At 37.7% G+C, this 21,329-nt stretch overlaps 2 protein-coding genes across 3 annotated transcripts in view; one reads left to right on the top strand and one right to left on the bottom strand.

Annotated features, from left to right (window-relative positions):
* LOC310753712 (uncharacterized protein) overlaps window positions 1–21,329 on the top strand; it is a gene marked incomplete at its 3' end in the record, with an annotated part of 332,047 nt that overhangs the window by 151,026 nt on the left and 159,692 nt on the right. The gene's annotated exons all lie outside the window — the stretch shown is intronic.
* LOC310753823 (UDP-N-acetylglucosamine--peptide N-acetylglucosaminyltransferase 110 kDa subunit-like) overlaps window positions 1–21,329 on the bottom strand; it is a 122,119-nt gene that overhangs the window by 55,146 nt on the left and 45,644 nt on the right. For both annotated transcript variants that reach the window (XM_083595163.1, XM_083595162.1), the window contains exon 6: window positions 8,274–8,353. In XM_083595163.1, the coding sequence (XP_083451289.1) occupies window positions 8,274–8,353 (80 nt within the window). The remainder of the gene's footprint in view (window positions 1–8,273; window positions 8,354–21,329) is intronic.

Raw genomic sequence — 21,329 nt, forward strand, 5'->3', positions numbered from 1 at the left:
TTGGACTATTGTTTGCTGTCTGTAAGCTGTTTGATTAATGCAGGGTATAGTGTTAACTTCACGCAGGATGGTTGCCTGATAAAGAATGGAACTCAGGTATGTGGCTATGCAAAGTTGGAAAATGGGTTATATGTAATGCAGGACAAGCCTGCTAAAGCAGCTCAGGTGGTTCAGGATAATTTGCCAGTTCATAAGGGGTGTGTACATGAACTGCACAGAAAACTGGGTCACGCCAATTTCCGTGTGCTTTCAGAAATGCAAAAGGTGTGCAAGAATCTAAAAGTAAATAGCTGTAACTGTTTCCTAGCTTGCAATGTATGTAAAATGGCCAAATCTAAGAGGACGCCTGTGGCTTCTAATAGTGACAGAGTATCTAAAGAGGTTTTAGAACTTGTCCATTGTGACGTGATAGGCCCTTTTCCACAAAAGACTGAAGGGGGCGCCAGATATGCTTTTCTGGTAACAGATGATAAATCACGTTTCAGTTGGTTGTTTTTGTTAAAGCAGAAATCTGAGTGTTTCCCCACATTCAGAGAATGGGTTGCCCAAGCTGAAAAGCTCTTCGCTCGCCCTGTTGCGCAGTTGCAAACAGATAGGGGTGGAGAATTTCTGAACAAACAATTTGGGGCATGGTTGCGACATAAGGGGATCATTCATCGCTTGACTAACTCTTATAGCCCTGCTGAAAATGGTCTGTGTGAAAGACGTGGGGCTGTGATACAGTCAGTAAAGGACTGCCTGCTAGTGGATGCAGGATTGGGTCACAACCATAGGCTGTGGGGCGAGGCTCTCCTGACAGCGAACTTTTTGATTAATAGAACCTGGTCTAGCTCTATAAAAGATATTCCTTATCGTGTGTTGTTTGGGAAAGAACCAGAGTGGACAATGCTCCATAACTGGGGTGCTTGGGCACATGTAAATATCCCCAAAGCTCAGCGCCAGAAAGGGGGCGCTAGAGCGCAGAAACTGCGGTTTGTGGGATATCAGTCCTATGGCAAAGGGTGGCGTTTCAATTTACGCCCAGGACGCGTGGTTCTGTCACGAAGTGCAGACTTTGCTGACCAGGACAGATGGACTTCGATCCATGCCAACCCAGATTGCCTACTGCCCCTGAAAGTAAGAGAAGAGGCTTCTTCTCAGCCATTGGCAACACAGGAGCAGGATGAGGAGGAGGCACAGATTTCCCCAAAAGATGTGGCAATAGATAATACTTCTCTAGAGGAAGAGGAAGAAGAGCCAGAGATAAGGGGGTAAGAAGTAGTAGTTGTGCCTAGACGCTCCCAGCGTTCAAACAAGGGTGTACCTCATCAGCGTTTGACCCTAGGAGGAGTGAGAGTATGCAATGTGAGTTGTGTGGAACCACAAAGTTATAATGAAGTCTTAGACTTACCCCTTGGGGAACGTGCTTTGTGGGAACAAGCTATGAAAGAAGAAATGGACTCTTTTTAAACGTAACAAAGTGTTTGAGGTCATAATGCCGCCACCTAGTGGCAGAGTGGTGTCATGCAAGTGGGTTTATAAAAGGAAAACCCTTGCATCTGGGGAATTAGTAGCCAGAGGGTTCACTCAGATTAAAGGGGAGAGTTATGATGAAGTGTTTTCTCCCACTGTAAAGAGTGAAACTTTTCGTTTAATGCTTTCCATTGCTGCTGTAAGACAACTAGCAGTGCACCATTTTGATGTTGATGCTGCATATCTGCATGCAAATTTAGACCATGAAGTGTTAATGAGACAACCCCCTGGGTTTGAAGAGGGGAATGGTGCAGTCTGGCGTTTGTAAAAGGCTGTTTATGGTCTCAAACAAAGTGGAAGGTGTTGGAATCAGTGTTTAAATGAAGCCCTTGTAAAACTTGGTTTTAAAAGGAGTGTGGCTGATCCATGCCTGTACACCAAGGGGACAGGCAACAAATATCTAATGTTCTTAATCTTTGTTGATGATTTGCTTGTAGCAGGGAGTTCCACAGATGAGATCCAGAAGCTCACAAGCCAACTGGAAAAGAGGTTTAAGCTTAAAGCCTTAGGGCCTGTAAGCAATTACTTGGGAGTAGAAGTAAGGCAGGAAGCTGATGGAAGCTTCCTATTGAGCCAGAAAGAGAAAATTCTTAATTTGATAGAGCAGTTTGGCATGGAAAACTGCAAGCCAGTTCAGACTCCCATGACACCAGATTTTCCAAAGACAGTGTGTGATGATGAATTTGATCAGCCTGAGTTGTATCACTCAAAAATAGGATCACTGTTGTATTTAAGCCAGTGGTCAAGGCCAGACATTGCATGTGCTACAAATGTTCTGAGCCAACGTGTATCTAAACCCAGTACTGTCGATTGGTGTGCTTTGAAAAGGCTTATCAGGTATCTAAAGGGGACATTAAATGTATGTTTAAAAATATCTAGTACACAAGATGAAAAACTAGAAGTATTTGTTGATGCGGACTGGGGAAGCTGTGTAGCTACCAGAAAATCTACAAGTGGAATGGTTATGATGTTTGCCAATTCCATAATTGGATGGAGGTCAAAGAAACGAGGATTTGTTGCGACCTCACCCTGTGAGGCAGAATATGGGAGCCTCTCGCTAGCATGCAATGAAATCATGTGGTTTATACAGATACTAAAAGATCTAGATTGTAAAGTTGACTTGCCTATCCAAGTGTATGAAGATAGCCAATCGTGCATTGCATTAGCAGGCTCAGAAATAATGAAATCTGCATCAAAACATATTGCTATCCGTCATGCGAATGTGAGAGATTGTGTACAGAATGGGGTGATCAAACTGGAGTATTGTCAATCGCAAGATAATATTGCTGATTTGTTTACCAAGCCTTTGCCAGCAACATGCCATAATGAATTGATGACAAAACTGGGTTTATGTATATAATGTATGTATGTATTGTTTCTGTTGGGGTTTTTCGCATTTAAGAAACAGAAGGGGTGTCACGGCTAAAATGGCCGCTGTTTCTTTAATGTGAATAAAGCTGGGTCAGCATGACTCAGCGGCTTGCAGCAGGTTGTATATATATATATAGAAATGTTAGTTTGTTGCTGGGGCTGGTGTTTGGGTTGGTTGGTTGGTTAGTGCTGGTGTGTATAGTTATTCAGTCGTGTTTTGCACAAGGACTTTTAAGAATAAAACTCTGCAAGGATATTCTCATGGACTCTTTTGTGCTGACAAGGGTGCGAGGACCAGGCTGAGGAGAGAAAGGGAGGTCAGAACCCTTTCCTTCTTTTTACAAACACTGACAAAAGGACACTTTCAACTTTCGTTTTCCTACTTGGGGGGAAAAAAGTAACTGCAGCTGCCCGAACTCAAAGGTTTTTCTTTTCCCTTTCTCTTTTAAACAGTACCCCTACCCCCAAATATAAGTTGTAAATTGGGACTGTGTTATTAACTTCTGGGGAATTAAGAAAGGATTACAAGTTAGAGAGACTGTTGACTTTTATATTAAGACTGGTGAAGAGGCTTGAGAAGAGAAACTGTCTGTCTCCTTATCTCCCCTTTGTTTGAGACTGACCTTGAACAAAAGAATTGCAAGTTATGGATGGGGAAGAGAAAGGAGAGAGGACAAAGAAAGCAAAAACTAAACCAATAAGGGACTCTAAGTCACCAGCTTTTGAGGAGTCTGTGTTGCAATTGCTTCAGGAAATTAAAACAGAAGTAAGAGGAAATCAAAAGTCTATACAGGAATTAAAAAGTGACTTTGCTCAATTAAGACAAGATTTGACGCAAGTTAATTCAGCTGTATCAGCACATGAGTCAAGACTGGCGCATTTGGAAACTGTGAGAATTGCTGATTTAGAGGCAATTCAGCGACAATCTCAAATTTCAATTGCGTCTCTCCAGCTAAAACAGAGGGAATGTAATCTGAGATTGAGGGGCATACCCCAGAAAGAGCGGGATAATTTGAAGGATTGGTTAATTGAAGAATTTGCAGCGTATTGGGGCCTCTCAAAAGAAGAATTAAATTCCTGGATTGATAAAGCCTACAGATTTGGACCTAAAAAAGATACTAAAATCACACATGACTGTATGGTGATTTTTAAAACCAGAGAGCAGAGAGATATTATTTTAGGCCACCATTACAAAAAAAGTTTAAAGATAGATGAGAAGGGAATAATTCTGTTTAAAGACATTCCGACATACTTTTTGGCCCTGAGAAATAATTATACGGATTTGGCCAGTGCCCTAAGAAGAAAGAACATTTTCTTCAGGTGGGAGTTCCCAGAAGGATTATCTTTTAAATTTCAATGAAGGAAACAAAGAATAACGTTGAGAAAAACGCAAAAGAGCTTGGACTGGAAAGTTCTCCTTCATTAGGGGCAGGGGCAGTGGGCCCCTAACAAATCAGGATGTCTTTGAAAATCTACTCCTGGAATGTGAATGGTCTAAATTCGCGATTTAAGAGGAATCAAGCTTATCACGTACTGGCAAGACAGAATTTGGACATAATTTGTCTACAAGAAACACATGTTACAAGACTTCATAGGAAAATTCTCCAAAATAAGAAACTTGGGCAGGAATTTATTTCATCCGACAAAGTGAAAAAAAGAGGTGTGGTTTTTTCATGTTAAAGAAAAATGGAACCCCAAACTGTTGTTTAAAGATGAGGAAGGGAGGTACATTGCAGTCGAAATTACGGCACAAGGCGATAAATTTATTTTGCTGGGAATTTATGCACCAAATGATGGCAAAGTGGAATTTTTTAAGAATCTGGACTTAAAACTCATGGATTATATGGATTACAAATTGATTTTAATGGGAGACCTGAATGGAGTAGCATCAACATTAATGGATAAAACACAGGGTCAGAAAAATCCAAGTTCCGGCAGACTACCAAAGATTTTCTTTGATATGACTGATAAATACGATTTGTCGGACATATGGAGGCTACAAAATCCAATGGAGAGAGATTTCACTTTTTTCTCAAATTCAAATCAATCTCTCTCGAGAACCGACTATTTATGGATATCCAGAGATTTGGTTCCTAAGGTTACTAAAACATAAATTTGCCCTAAGACTTGCTCAGATCATAATGCAGTGGTTTTGGAGATGAAATTATACCTGCAGGGTTCCTTTAGATGGAGGATGAATGATGAGTTGTTGAGGAATGAACAGATGATTAGTAAGGCCCAAAAGACTCTAAAAGATTATTTTGAACTAAATATGAACACAGAGGTTGAAACAAGAGTCATTTGGGATGCAAGTAAGGCAGTAATGAGAGGTTTCCTCATACAACAGAACTTGATAAGGAAAAAGATACAGAATGAGAAAAAAGATAAAATTCTGTCTAAAAAAAAAGACAAAGAGTTTAAGATTAATGCCAAAAAGTCAACAGATTCCAAAAGAAATTAAAGCATTGCAGATTCAATTTTCTCAAATTATTAACCAGGAAATAGAATGGAAAATTAAAATGATGAAACAGAGAAACTTTGAATCTGCAAATAAATGTGGGAAATTGTTGGCTTGGCAATTAAAAAAGAGACAGAAGCAAAGTACTATTACAAACATTGTATCTGATGGAAAATCTATGGAAAACCCTGCAGATATAAGGAAATGTTTTCAGAAATACTTTAAACAGCTGTATAAAAAAGGTAAAGAAGATAAGGATAAAATTGAGCAATTTCTTGCGGCGAATGAAATGCAGAAAATTCCCGAGGATAAAAGGTTCCTACTAAATGGCATGATTACAAGACAGGAGGTTGAGATGGCAATAAATAAGATGCAGTTAGGCAAAGCCCCGGGACCGGATGGTCTTTCTGCAAAATATTATAAAATATTGAAAGATTGGCTAATTCAACCGTTGGCAGATGTGTGTAATAAGATTTTAAGAGGGGACAAAGCTCCCGAAACCTGGAAAGATGCATTTATCACTCTGATTCCAAAAATAGATCAAGATAGATCTGATGTAAAAAATTATACACCAATCTCATTACTTAATGTGGATTATAAAATCTTCGCAAACATTTTGGCCAATAGATTAAAAAAAGGTTCTATCAAATTATATACATAAGGACCAGGCAGGATTTCTGCCTGGGAGACATATGAAAGGTAACATTAGAAATATAATTGATATAATAGAAAGGTTGGAAGCGAAAAGAAATTGTAAAGCAATGTTAATGTTTATTGATGCTGAAAAGGCCTTTGATAATGTTTCTTGGTTATTTATGATGAAAAACCTAGAAAGAATTGAGGTTGGCCAGGAATTTTTAAATGGTATCAATGCAATCTATTTTGAACAAAAAGCAAAAATCATAGTTAATAATGTGGTCTCAGAGGAAATCAGAATTGAGAAAGGAACCAGGCAAGGGTGCCCGCTTTCCCCTCTGCTATTTATTTCTGTTCTGGAGGTTTTGCTAAACATGTTGAGGAAAGAGGAGGAGGTTAAAGGCATTGTAGTGGGATCCAAGCAATATAAATTAAAAGCCCTTGCTGATGACTTGGTTTTAACTTTACAAGATCCAGAAACCAGTGCAGTAAAAGCACTGGAGCTGATTCAAGAGTTTGGGCAGGTAGCAGGATTTAAATTAAACAAGAGCAAAACCAAAGTTTTAGAAAAAAACTTAGATAATGAGGAAAGAAAAAACCTTTTTGAAAGGACAGGCCTTGTTTCTGTGAAAAGAGTTAAATATTTGGGTGTGAACTTATCGGTAAAGAATTTGAATCTTTATAAAAACTATGAAAAATTATGGAATGAAATCAAGAGAGATCTTGAGATATGGTCAAACCTAAAAGATGAATGTATTGCCGAAGATGCTGTTTTTATTTCAAGTTTTACCAATCATTGATAATGTTAAATGTTTTAAAGAATGGCAGAAGGCATTGTCTAAATTTATCTGGCAGGGGAAAAAACCTAGAATTAAATATAAATTACTTACAGATATAAAAGAGAGAGGGGGCTTTTCCCTACCAGATTTGAAGATACACTTTGAAGCTGCCGCATTCTGCTGGATCAAGGATTGGATTCAATTAGAAAATGATGATGCGCTAGACTTGGAGGGATTGGATAATTGTTTTGGATGGCATGCATATCTATGGTATGACAAGGTAAAGGCCCACAGTGGTTTTAAGAATCATGTAATTAGAAAGGCATTATACAATGTATGGACTAGATACAAAGATCTCTTAGTAAGAAAAACACCAAAATGGATTTCACCAATGGAAGCACAGGGCCAAAAAACGTTAAATATGGAAAACAAATGGTTGAGGTATTCAGATTTGTTGTTAGAGAATCAGGAAGGTTTTAAATTAAAACCATTTGAACAAATGAAAGATAAAGTGAATTGGTTACAATATTATCAAATTAACGAATTATATAAGATGGATAAGAGAAATGGTTTTGCAACAGAAAAAACCAAATTGGAAACGGAGTTGTTAGATACTAATGATAAGAATATGTCTAAAATGTACAGTTTGTTGTTGGAGTGGCACACAAAGGATGAACAAGTTAAATCGGTTATGACTGATTGGGCAAGGGATGTGGGACATAACATAATGATGGAGGATTGGGAGAAGCTATGGAGGAAAGGGGTCAAGTTCACTGCATGTATGATGTTAAAGGAAAACATTATGAAGATGATGTATAGATGGTACTTGACCCCTGTAAAACTAACGAAGATTTATCACAAAAGTGATAACCTTTGTTGGAAATGTAAAGAAAAAGAAGGTACTTTTTTCCATATGTGGTGGACTTGTCCCAAGGTGAAAGACTTCTTGGAGAAGATTTATAACGAACTGAAAAAAATGTTGAAATATACATTTATTAAGAAGCCAGAGGCCTTTCTCCTTGGAATAACAGGTTTAGAATTGCCCAAGAAAGATGTTAAATTGTTCAAATTGTTCAAATTGTTATGAAGGAAAGGACTTCCAATCACGTGCAGCAGAAAAAGTTGTCCAAACAGAAACTGTTCACTTATAAACCTCACCATCATTTCATCATTATCTATGTATTTCTAAGAGTAGAACCAAAAAGGAAACCTTCCTCTGCTTGTCCATATTAAGAGGATGCCAGCAAGGTTGAACCTTTCTGTAAAAAGAGGATTTAAAACAAGTCTTACGGATTAGGGATTTAAATTGTGAGTTAAATCAATTTGATTTAAATCAAATCCACCCTCTAAGGCAACAAGGGATTGAACACATATCCCCACTGGCAATGGGAGTTAGTTTGGGTATGGGTGCAACCACTAAACTGAGAATATAATACGTAATGTGATTATACGTAAAACCAATAAAAACCATTTATATAAAAAAAGAGAGAATATAATCGATACGCCTATTTGCTTACCTGTCAAATATGCGCGCCTCCTTCAAGACGTTCCCCAGATTAATGTAAGCATCCAGGAAGTTGGGATCCAGGGTCACCGCCTGAGAATATTTAAGACAATTGATTTTTGTTACTAATGTAACAGCATGGTTACTTTTAAATAAGTGGGTCAATCCTACCTACCTACATTAATTTACCTAAGCTACCTACCTACCTAATCTATATATCTACCTACCTACCTACCTACCTAATCTAATCTACCTACCATTAAACCTACTGACCTATCTACCTACCTTCCTATTTACCTAACTAGCTACCTAATTTATCTACCTATCTACTCTACCTACCCTACCTACCTACCTTATCTACCTTATCTACCTACCTACCATCTAATCCAGGCATGGCCAAACTTGGCCCTCCAGCTGTTTGGAGACTACAACTCCCATCATCCCTAGCTAACATCCCTGATCCCTAGTGGTCAGGGATGATGGGAATTGTAGTCCCAAAACATCTGGAGGGCTGAGTTTGGCCATGCCTGAATCTACCTACCTACCTACCCTATCTATCCAATCTACCTATCTAATCTAATCTATCTACCTATCTGCCTAATCTATCCATGTACCTACCTATCTAATCTACCTACCTACCCTATCTAATCTATCTACCTAATCTACCTACCTACCTATCATCTATCTAATCTATCTATGCAGGGAATATCAACTGTATGAGAAATCACTAATGGTACCAACAGGACGCTGGAGGCCCATTGCAGTAGAAGAAATGCCTCCAATTTTAATACAAAAAAGAATGGGAAATGTTTATTGCATATTGACAAAAGCAGTGTACACAAGTTAATACATTAGCAGGATTTTTTTAAAAACCAGCTGTAATGTTATAGGCAATGATTAAATTTGGAGGTAATTAGACATGAAGATTAAATTGACATGCATGAATGAAGATAATTCAAAGGAATCAGGGGAGGAAGGGTAGGGAAGTAAAATAATCCCATAATGTGGGATTAACATTAATTGTATAGACAATTAAAAAAAACAAACACTTTAATGTAATGATTTGGTTTCTTGTGAAATATATATATATATATATATATATATATATATATATATATATATATAAAGAAATGCATCCAATTTTGACCGTTTTATTACAATCAGCCCTGTAACATCTTGTGTTTTCAAATGCACCACTAAACGAAACAGTGATATACTAATATGCAGCTGTTATTATGTGACTTGGTAAGCAGTACGATGACAGTCACAAACTCGGAAGTGTTTTTGACATAGATACACCACAAAACTAGAGATGGGAAGGCCTAGGGAAAAAACCCGGAAAAATTGGGGGGGAAACCCAGTTTCCTCCCCTATTTTTCCAAAGCCGTTTTTTTTCTGGGGGAAAAATTGGAAAAAAACAGTTTGACATAGATTGAATATTCCACGCACATGTGGTTTGTTTTTTTCAAATTTCCCGGGGGGGAACGGGGGGGGGGGCTGTTTTCTTCTTCTTCAATTTTCCCGGTTTAGGCAAGTTTTGAATGACTGATGTTTTAATATCTTTTTCATCTTTTGTTGGAAGCCGCCCAGAGTGGCTGGCGAAACCCAGCCAGATGGACAGGGTATACATAATAAATTATTATTATTATTATTATTATTATTATTATTATTATTATTATTATTCCTTATATTGTGGACATGTACATTGGTCAAGGCTTTCTGGGAAATGATATATGACGAGTTAAAGAAATTGTTTAAAAATACATTTGTCAAAAAGCCAGAAGCCTTCTTACTAGGTATAATAGGCAAAGAGTTTCCAAGAGAAAAGACTTTTTTATGTATGCAACGACGGCAGAGAGAATGCTACTAACCCAATGGGGCTTAGATTGGATTGTTATGAATGAAAAAATTAATAAAAAAAAATTTAAAATAAGAAGATGAAAGAATGCTACTTGCCCAATTAATGTGGCTTATATTGGATTATTAATGAAAAAAAGAATTTTAAAATATTTAAAAAGAGAATGCTACTTGCCCAATTAATGGGGCTTTTTTAAAAAAAAATTATTAACAATTTCAACATAACACAGTATCAAAACATATCATATTCACTCTCCCCCCACCTCCCTCCCCCCGAGACTTCCCTCAGCTCCTCTCTCTGATTTCTCAACATGTATTATTATCTGCATACTGTAAAATTGTATAAATCCTTATATTATCTATTTACTATGTTAACAATCAATAAATTTGTGTATGTTTATTCAAAACCTGCCAGGAAGTCCAATTCATTTTGGTGTTTTGTTTTTTTTAGTAATTTGTAAAAAGTTCCCAGTCTTCTTTGAAGTCACAGTTGTCCTCATCTCGCATTTTGTATGTCAGTAAATTTCTCTTGCCACTGTTCCTTTGCCGGGGTTTCCTGATTCTTCCATCTTTGTGCTATCAAGACTCTTGCCACTGTTGTAGCATATATAAATAAATTCTTTGTTTTCCTTGGCAGGTCTTGTCCTACAATCCCTAACAAAAATGCTTCTGGTTTTTTTTTAAAAATGTCATTTTGAACATTTTCTTCAATTCATTATATATCATTTCCCAAAAAAATTTAATTTCTCTACATTCCCACCACATATGATAAAAGGTCCCTTCTTTTTCTTTGCCTTTCCAACATATGGTTGACCCGGTTTTGTACATTTTTGCTATCTGTACTGATGTTGTATACCATCTGTACATCATTTTCATATAGTTTTCTTTCAAGAGAGAACAGTCTGTAAATTTTAAATCTGTTTTCCAGTTTTTCCCAATCCTCAAATTGTATATTATGTCCTATATCTTGTGCCCATTTGATCATGACTGATTTTACCTCCTAATCTTTTGTTTCCCATTCTAACAGAATACTATATGCACCCTTCAGCAACTTTATTTTTCCTTCTATAACTTCCTTTTGAAATCTAGAAGTGGTATAACTAAATCCTTTCTTGTTATCTTCTTTGTATATATCATGTAATTGCCTGTAATGTAACCAGCTCTGAAAATGATCTTTTATCTCCCTGTACTCTTTTAATTTCCATTTTCCTTTTTGATCGTTTAATAAATCACTATATGTAAGCCACTTCCCTTTCTTGCCAAGTGGTTTGAGCAACAAAACCAGTCCCTAATTCATACCAAACATGCAGCCTCATAATACAATTTCAGGTCTGGGAGGGCAAAGCCACCTCTTTCTTTTGTATCTGTAAGTATCTTATGTTTAATCCTTGGCCTTTTGCACCCCCAGATAAACTTGGAAATTTCCTTCTGCCATCTTTTGAGGCAATCATCTTTTACCATTACTGGGAACGTCTGAAAAACAAAGAGCATTTTTGGCAAAACATTCATTTTTACTGCTGCTATTTTTCCGAGTAGGGAGAGGTTCATTCTGCTCCATATTTCTAAATTTCTTTTTATCTCAAGCCAATTTTTTCATAATTATCTTTATAAATGTTTATATTTTTTGCAGTTAACCAAATCCCTAAATATTTTACTTTTTATGGACTTCTATCTCAATGCTTTGCTCCAACTCTTTTTCCTCTTCTTCCTTCAATTTTTTTACTAATAACTTAGTTTTATTTCTATTTAATTTAAATCCTGCCACTTCCCCAAATTTTTGAATTTTTTCTATGATTCTAGGGAGAGAATTTTTTGGGTCTTCCACTGTAATCACTAAATCATCAGCATATGCTTTCAATTTAAACTCATTTTTCCCAGTGATCTCTTTGTCTGCTCTTATACTTCTAGCAAGTACAGTGGTACCTCGGGTTACATACGCTTCAGGTTACATACACTTCAGGTTACAGACGCCGCTAACCCAGAAATAGTACCTTGGGTTAAGAACTTTGCTTCAGGATGAGAACAGAAATCGCATGGTGGCGGCGCGGCGGCAGCAGGAGCCCCATTAGCTAAAGTGGTGCTTCAGGTTAAGAACAGTTTCAGGTTAAGAACGGACCTCCAGAACGAATTAAGTTCTTAACCCGAGGTACCACTGTACTTCCAGGACCAGAATGAACAAGAGTGGTGATAGTGGACATCCTTGTCTAGTTCCTTTATGTATCTTACAATCATCCGCTATCACCTGATTTACAATTAATTTAGCTTTTTGTTCTGAATATATTGCTTGTATTCCCTTTAAAAATTTAATTCCACAATTAATTTCTTCAAGTAATTTGTCATGAAATTCCAAGAGACGTTGTTAAAGGCTTTTTCGGCATCTATAAACATCATTGCTGCTTTCTTTTCATTTTTGACCTCCAGGTATTCTATTACATTCAGAACCTCTCTTATATTCTCTTTCATTTGTCTACCTGGATGGAATCCTGCCTGATCTTGATGTATGTACTCATTTAATATTTTTTTCATTCTATTAGCTAAAACGTTTGCAAATAATTTATAATCATTATTTAACAATGAGATAGGCCTGTAATTTTTAATTTGCAGCAAATCTGAATCTTGTTTTGGAATTACTGTAATGTAGGCTTCTTTCCGTGTTTCTGGAATTTCACCTGTATTTAAAATCTCATTCATGACATCTTTCAATGGGTTTACCAATTGTTCACTTATTTTTTTATAATACTTTGCTGTTAATCCATCTGGACCTGGAGATTTGCCATTTTTTGTCCACTTTATTGCCTCTAACACTTCTTGAACTGTTATTTGAGTATTTAAGATCACCATTTGTTCCTCTTTTATTTTTGGCAGATTACTACTTTTAATATATTCCTCAATTAAAAAAAAAAGAAATCCTTCCCTTTCCTTTACAATTCTGAGAAATATTTTACAAATGCTGCTCTTATTTCCTTCATCTTATCTGTGATCTTTCCATTTATGTTAATTTTGTTTATGGAGTTTCTTTGTTCACTTTTCTTCAACTGCCACGCTAGCAGTTTTCCTGATTTATTGGCATGCTCAAAATATTTTTGTTTCATTCTTTTTATTTTCCAGCTAATTTCCTCATTAACTATCATAGTGTATTGAGTTTGTAATGTTCTAATTGCCTGTTTAACTGACTCTTTATTTGCTTTCTTTGACAATTGTTTCTCCTTATCCACAATTTCATCCAAAACCTCTTTCTTCCTTTTTTCTTTCAATTTTTTAAAAATGAGTTTTGTTGTATAAACAGTCCCCTCATTACCGCCTTGTGTCCCAGATCATCTGCAATTTTGTCTGTCTCTGAATGTTTATTTCAAAAAAATCACTCAGTTTTTAACTTTTTCCATAAATTTTTGATCATCTAATAATCAACAGACTGGAAACTTCACACTGGACTTCAAGCATCTGGCATTGTGTGCCTCCCCATTCTTCCTCCAGACTCTGGGTCCTTGGTTTCCAAATGAGATGCAAAAGCTGCTCTCATCAGAAAAGAGATTTGGGGAGCCATGTCATCGGCTGGTGTTGGTCCACTGTGCTTCATTAAGTCCAGGGTCAACGCAGCCGTCTACCAGGAGATTTTGGAGCACTTCATGTTTCCTTCCGCAGACGAGCTTTATGGGGATGCTGACTTCATTTTCCAGCAGGACTTTGGCACCTGCCCACACTGCCAAAAGTACCAAAACCTGGTTCAATGTCCATGGGATTACTGTGCTTGATTGGCCAGCAAACTCGCCTGACCTGAACCCCATAGAGAATCTATGGAGCATTGCCAAGAGAAAGATGAGAGACATGAGACCGAGCAATGCAGAAGAGCTGAAGGCTGCTATTGAAGCATCCTGGTCTTCCATAACACCTCAGCAGTGCCACAGGCTGATAGCATCCATGCCACGCCGCATTGAGGCAGTAATTGATGCAAAAGGGGCCCAAACCAAGTACTGAGTACATGTGCATGCGTCTACTTCTCAGAGGTCCAATATAGCTCTATTTGCAGTCCTTGTTTTGCTGATTTCATTTAATATTCTAATTTTCTGAGATTGTTAATTTGGGGTTTTCATTACAATTATAACAATTATAACAAATAAAGGCTTGACATATCTCACCTTGCATGCCATGAGTCTATCTCATATATTAGTTTCACCTTTTAAGTTGAATTACTGAAATAAATGAACTTTTCCATGAGTTCCTAATTTTCCGAGTTTCACCTATAAATCTCCCATTAAAATCATCTTTTGGTCTGCAAATTCAAGTTTCCATTTTTTGTTTAAAAAAAACCTGCTTTTTTCTCATTGGGGGCATAAATTCCCACCAAGATCACCTTCTCTCCCTGAATTTTTATTTGTACTATTAAAATCTTACCTTTCTCATCCTTCTGAATCAATTTGGGTTCTAATGCAGGAATAATGTAAAAAATTACTCCTCTCTTTTTTGCTTTATCCGCCAAGATAAAGTCCAATCCTAAAACCACAGGTGGCAGAAGCCTGTGGTCTCGGGACCCGGCGGGCGCCAGAAGCAGCCCCCAAAACGTTGAAGGGACCCCGTAAGGGGCTCCGGATCGCGGAGGGGGTAGCGGCGCTGTGGGTCGTTGCGCAAACAGCGAAGTGAAGCCGCGTTGCTGTTGCCGGTCAGCGCTGTCCTTTCTTCCTGCAACTTTTCTGAACTTTGGAAACTACAACCCGTGAGTAAATTTGGACATTGAAAACTTTCTGAAACTTTTGTCAACTTTCTGAAACTTTTTGAGAACTTTATGAAACTTTTAAAACTTTTTTAAAAAAGTTGAAATCTGGCTGAAAACGGAGTGAGGATAAGCAGGAAGCCCATCTCCCGCTATACTGAACTTTAAGCAAAGAGCAGGAGGAGTGGAGACAAAAAGTTATGCGTTAACTAAATGCTGGCACCCTGTTAAAGCAGTTTTTTGAGTGAAAGACTTTGAGCTATTGACTTTTGCTGGTTATATTCGGGGTGCATTGATATCCTTCTTCTGTGGCACCAGTGGATTATAAAATAAATAAGAATCTCTGGTGCTGGAGCTGCCTGGATGAGCACCAGTTTGCAACTTTGGATACATTGAATTCAGGTTTTGAAACATTCTGAGTTGGAACTGGATACTTTGAAACTGTTGCAGTCAAGGCACTGTAAGAAACACTGTTTCGCTTTAAGTTTTACTCTGCTAAAAATAATACATTGTGGAGGCGATGGACATGGATTTAAATTTATAAGTTTAACTTGGATTTGATCTTTTCCCTGAAGACGTATTAAGCTCCCTCTAGAGGATTTTGGACTTACAGCAGTGACTTTGTTTTACTTTCCCTTTCCCGGCCTCTGTTTGACTATTGTATCTGGGACTCTGCTTTCTCATGGGAACAACTTGGATTGACCTTGGATTACAGATAACTTTGGAATGAGTGGCGCAAGGAGAAGAGGAAGGACTAAACAAACAACTCTAACTTTATCTGCAGCCTCACAGCGTAGATCTTCTGTGCCGGCCTTGCCTTCCACTTTGCCTCCAGACATAGAGGCGGCCTCCCTAATACAGGCAGGGGAGGGTGAGACAGAGGAGCTGCACCTGGGAGATATGGCTTCAGGGACAAGTAGCTCTGTCTTGGAGAAAATTTTGGAGAAACTGGAGGCTCTGGACAAGAAGGCTGATTTGCATACAGCTAAAATTGAACAGAACACAGAAAGCTTGAATAAGCTGACTGGACAAGTTGCACAGAATGCCCAGTCTATTGGAGAATTAAAGGAGGCTGTAGGTGAAAATCGTAAACTGGCTGAAGATACTAGTCAAAGATTGGAAGAACTTGAGAAAGAAGTAAGACCACTCAGCAAACAAGTTGGAGAACATCAGATTTACTTTTTGATGACAGAACTGCGAAACAGGGAGACCAACTTGAGGATACGGTCAATACCAGAGGTGGAAGAAGATAATTTTATTGAATTTCTAACTAAGGAATTTGCCAAGTTTTGGAAGTTAGAGGAAAAAGACTTTAAAATTGTATCTGCTTTCAGGCTTGGCAGAGTCAGAAGGACAGAGAAGCCCAGAGATTGTTTGATAACACTGAGATCAAAGGAGGAAAGGGACAAGATTTTGGGCCTGCACTACGAAAAGTCACTAGACATTTTGGGCAAGAGAATTGAAATCTACAAGGACATTCCTAAGCAGTTGCTGGACCTTAGATCTAACTACACGGAATTGGCAAGACTGTTGAGAAGCAACGCAATTATCTTCAGGTGGGAGTTTCCACAAGGATTATCCTTTACCTACAGAGGGAGAAAGATCAAAATCAAAACAGTGGAAGATAGAGACAAGTTTTTGGGAGCACACGGAGAAGACCTCCACAAAGGACTTGGATTGCCAGCGCCAGAACTTCCAGAGGAGCCCGCCCCCTCGGATCCTCAAGGACCGGAGAACAAGGTACCACCCCAGAAAGAATAACCAGACCTATCCAGGATGTCTCTGCAGCTTTTGAGCTGGAACATAAATGGCTGTAACAGTCCCGAAAAAAGGTCTAAAATTTTTCATATTTTAAAAAAGGAACAATTGGACATTATATGCTTACAAGAAACACATGTGATTAGGCTCCATAGAAAGGTGTTAATAAATAAAAGGCTTGGTCAAGAATTTATATCATCGGATACAGTTAAAAAGAGAGGTGTAGTGATCTATGCAAAAGAGAGCCTTTCACCAAAATTTCTCTTTAAAGATGAAAGTGGAAGAATCCTCGCAATAGAAGTACAGTATCAAGGAGAAAAAATTTTGATATTAGGAATTTATGCTCCAAATGAAGGAAAATCGGATTTTTATAAGAAGTTGCACGAGACCATGCTGGATTATCTGGATTACAACAACGTCATCATGATGGGGGACATGAACGGGGTCGTATCAACAAATATGGATAAGTCACAGAACCAGAACATTACTAAAGAGGGAAGACTACCTAAGACCTTTTTTGAAATGACTGACAATATGGACTGGGTTGACATCTGGAGAGTTAGAAACCCCCTGGGAAGAGAAGGAACATTCTTTTCTGAAGCTCAACTGACTTGGACACGAATCGACCAAATATGGATAACTAGAAGTCTGGCACCTAAGGTGAGGAAGGTGGAAATCTGCCCCAAAACATGCTCCGACCATAACGCCTTGAGAATGGATATGACATTGATCCCAATCGGCTCCTTTAGATGGAAGATGAATGATGGCCTGTTTAGAGACCAAAGAATTGTAAAGAAGGCCCAAAAAACCTTAAAGGATTATTTTGAGATTAATTTGAACACTACGGTGGAAAAAAGAACTATCTGGGATGCAAGTAAAGCTGTGATGAGAGGGTTCTTGATTCAACAGAATTCCTTAAAGAAAAGACTGCAAAATGAAAAGAAAGATAAAATTCTGGAAAGTATCAAAGAGTTGGAGAAGAAGTTAAGATCTAACCCGAAGTCCCAACCGATTCTGAGAGAAATTAAACTTTATCAGGCGCAATATTCCAAGCTGATAAATCAGGAAATAGAATGGAAGATTAAAACAATGAAACAAAAAACTTTTGAATCGGCAAATAAATGTGGGAAACTGCTAGCTTGGCAGTTGAAAAGGAGACAAAGATTAAATACAGTAACAAACTTAGAGGTTGAAGGAAGGAACATTCAGAACCCGGGAGAGATTAGAAAGTGCTTCCAGAGGTATTTTAAAAAGTTATATACTCAAGGGCCACAAGATGAAATAGAGATTACACAATTTTTGGAGAGAAATGGATTAGCAAAGCTGTCAGAAGAAAATAGAACAATTTTAAATGGCAAAATAACACGACAAGAGATTGAACAGGCCATCCTGAGTCTGAAACAGGGCAAATCACCAGGGCCAGATGGACTGACCTCTAACTACTATAAGACATTGAAGGATTATTTGATACAACCTTTGTTGGAGGTCAGTAATGAAATAATGGAGGGGAAGAAGGCGCCTGAATCGTGGAAAGAAGCATTTATCACATTGATTCCAAAGTCAGAAACTGAAAAGACACAACTCAAGAATTACCGTCCCATCTCCCTTTTAAATGTGGATTACAAAATATTTGCAGATGTTTTGGCACGAAGATTTAAGAAAGTTTTAAGTGAGATAATCCATAAAGACCAGGCAGGCTTTCTCCCGGGCAGACATATGTTTACTAACACAAGGAACATCATAGACATATTGGAACTTTTACAAACAAACATAAACACTAAAGCAGTTTTAATTTTTATAGACGCGGAGAAAGCCTTTGACAACATATCTTGGAAATTTATGAAGGGGAATTTAAAAGAAATGGGAGTGGGTCGGGGGTTTGAGAACGGGATTGAGGCAATATATTCAGAACAAAAGGCTAAACTGATAGTTAACAATGTGGTTACAGAAGAGTTTAAAATTGAAAAAGGTACACGACAAGGCTGCCCGATTTCCCCATTACTGTTTATTTCGGTTCTGGAAGTGCTCCTGAATATGATTAGGGGGGACCGGTTGGTGGAAGGGATTCAGGTCGGAGCGAAACAATATAAACTTAAAGCTTTTGCAGATGACCTAGTTTTGACATTACAGGAGCCGGAGTCTAGTTTGAAAAGAGTACTACAACTGATTCAAAACTTCGGTCGAGTGGCAGGATTTAAGTTAAATAAGCAAAAAACTAAAGTTTTGGGGAAAAACGTGACAGATATTGAGTTGGAACAGCTTCAGAAAGAGACAGAACTAAATGTGGTTAAAAAAGTTAAATACCTAGGGGTAAACATAACAGCAAAAAATCTGAGTTTATTTAAAGATAATTATGAAAAATGTTGGTCAGAGATTAAGAGAGACTTGGATAGTTGGTCAAGACTAAAACTTTCTTTGTTAGGCCGAATAGCTGCCATCAAGATGAATGTATTGCCAAAAATGTTATTTTTGTTTCAGACACTGCAGATTGTAGACAAGACAGAGTGTTTCCGGAAGTGGCAGAAAGATATTTCTAAATTTGTCTGGCAGGGCAAAAAGCCCAGAATCAAATTTAAAATATTAACAGATGCGAAAGAAAGAGGGGGCTTTGCCCTGCCAGATTTAAAGTTGTATTATGAAGCTGCAGCTTTCTGCTGGTTAAAAGATTGGTTACTTCTTGAAGATACGGATGTCTTGGATTTGGAAGGTTTTAATAATGCGTTTGGATGGCATGCATATTTATGGTATGATAAAGCTAAGATAAATAAGGCCTTCAAGAACCATATTGTCAGAAAATCAGTTTTTAATGTCTGGACAAAATATAAAGACTTACTGGAGAATAAAACTCCGAGGTGGCTGTCACCCCTGGAGGCTAAGGCTCGGAAAAGAGCCAATATGGAGGCCAACTGGCCAAAATATTGGGAGATAATAGAAAAGGATGGTGACAACTGGAAATTGCAGAGTTTAGAAAAGATGAGAGACAAAGTGCGAGACTGGTTACACTATGCTCAGATTAAAGAAGTGTTTAAAAATGACAAAAAGTTAGGATTCCAAGTGGAAAAGTCAAAGTTAGAAACTGAACTGTTAGAACCTAAGACTAAGGTACTTTCAAGAATGTATAACTTGCTGCTGAAATGGAACACACATGACGAAATGGTAAAATCAACAATGATAAAATGGGCGCAGGATATTGGGTATAATATTATGTTTGAAGATTGGGAAAGGTTGTGGACCTCTGGGCTGAACTTCACTGCATGTAATGCGTTGAAGGAAAATGTGATGAAAATGATGTATAGATGGTACATGACCCCTGTTAAACTGGCTAAAATATACCATTCGTCTGATAGCAAATGTTGGAAATGTAAGGAAAATGAAGGAACATTTTTTCACCTCTGGTGGACCTGCCCTAGAGTGAAGGCCTTTTGGGAGAAGATATATAATGAATTAAAAAAGGTGTTTAAATACACCTTTACTAAGAAACCAGAGGCCTTTCTCCTGGGTATTGTCGGCCAGAGTGTGTTAAAAAAGGACAGAACATTCTTTTTGTACGCAACAACAGCAGCAAGAATATTAATTGCCAAGAATTGGAAAACTCAGGAGCTACCCACTGTGGAAGAATGGCAGATGCAACTGATGGACTATATGCAATTAGCCGAGATGACCGGCAGAATTCGAGACCAGGGAGAAGAAAGGATGGAAGAAGACTGGAGGAAATTTAAGATTTATTTACAAAAATATTGTAATTTGGCTGAGTGTTGAATTGGATGCCAGTGCAGACAATTGTCTACCATTAAATTAGATTTAAGGCTGAATTATATGTCAAACCAAATTAAGATTATTAATTAAGATGAGTTAAATGATAATTTGTTTGAAATTAATTTAATAATGATGTAAGTGTATGCGGGAGGTGTGGGGGAGTCCCATGTAACAATTGAGAGATGTTAAATGGACAATGATAAGTTGTGCTTATCTAATATATGCTTTATTTGAAAACTTCAATAAATATATTATAAAAAAAAAAAAAAAAGATAAAGTCCAATCCTAATATTTTATTAATTAAAACTCTTTTATGCTTTCTTGCAATGTGTGTTTCTTGAAGACAAATTATATCTAGCTTTTGTTTCAAAATTACAGTTGAATCCTGTTACGTTTAGCTTTGCAGTTCAAACCGTTCACATTCCAGCTCAATATTTTAAGATTGGCCATTATCAGAGTCAGTTACAATATCTGTTTTTCCACCTGTTGCTCATTCCAACGACAGCCGCTCCAAAGCAGCTCTTTGTTCTGCTATTGGGTCTGTTCTCGTGTCATGTCCAGGGTCTAAGTCTCTCCTATGTTTTTCAAAAAATTATTTGGCCTGGTATTCTGTTGTCAACCTGTATCTTTTTTTCATAAATGTGAATGAAATCCCTTCTGGATATTCCCATTTATACCTGATGTCCACCCTCTTCAATGCTGTTGCTAAAAACCAGTACTTATGCCTCCTAAGTCTCAATTTCAGTGGAATTTCCCGAAAAATGTCAACTTTCTGTTCAGTAACCAGCAGACTGTCCTCAAAACTTTTTTGAAGGATTGCATCCTTCATTATTTTTTTTAAAACTAGTGTTAATAGGACATCTCCTGGCCGCTTTCTCAGTCTACTTTCTCTCGTCTTTACTCTGAAACAGCTCTCCATTCTGCAATAGTCTGTGTAACATATGGATCTAAATTCTGTTCTGTCTCTGATTCTGGTAGGCCTCTTATTCT

The sequence above is a fragment of the Podarcis filfolensis genome (assembly GCF_964270895.1).
Source record: "Podarcis filfolensis genome assembly, chromosome: W".
NCBI classification, from domain to species: Eukaryota; Metazoa; Chordata; class Lepidosauria; order Squamata; family Lacertidae; genus Podarcis; species Podarcis filfolensis.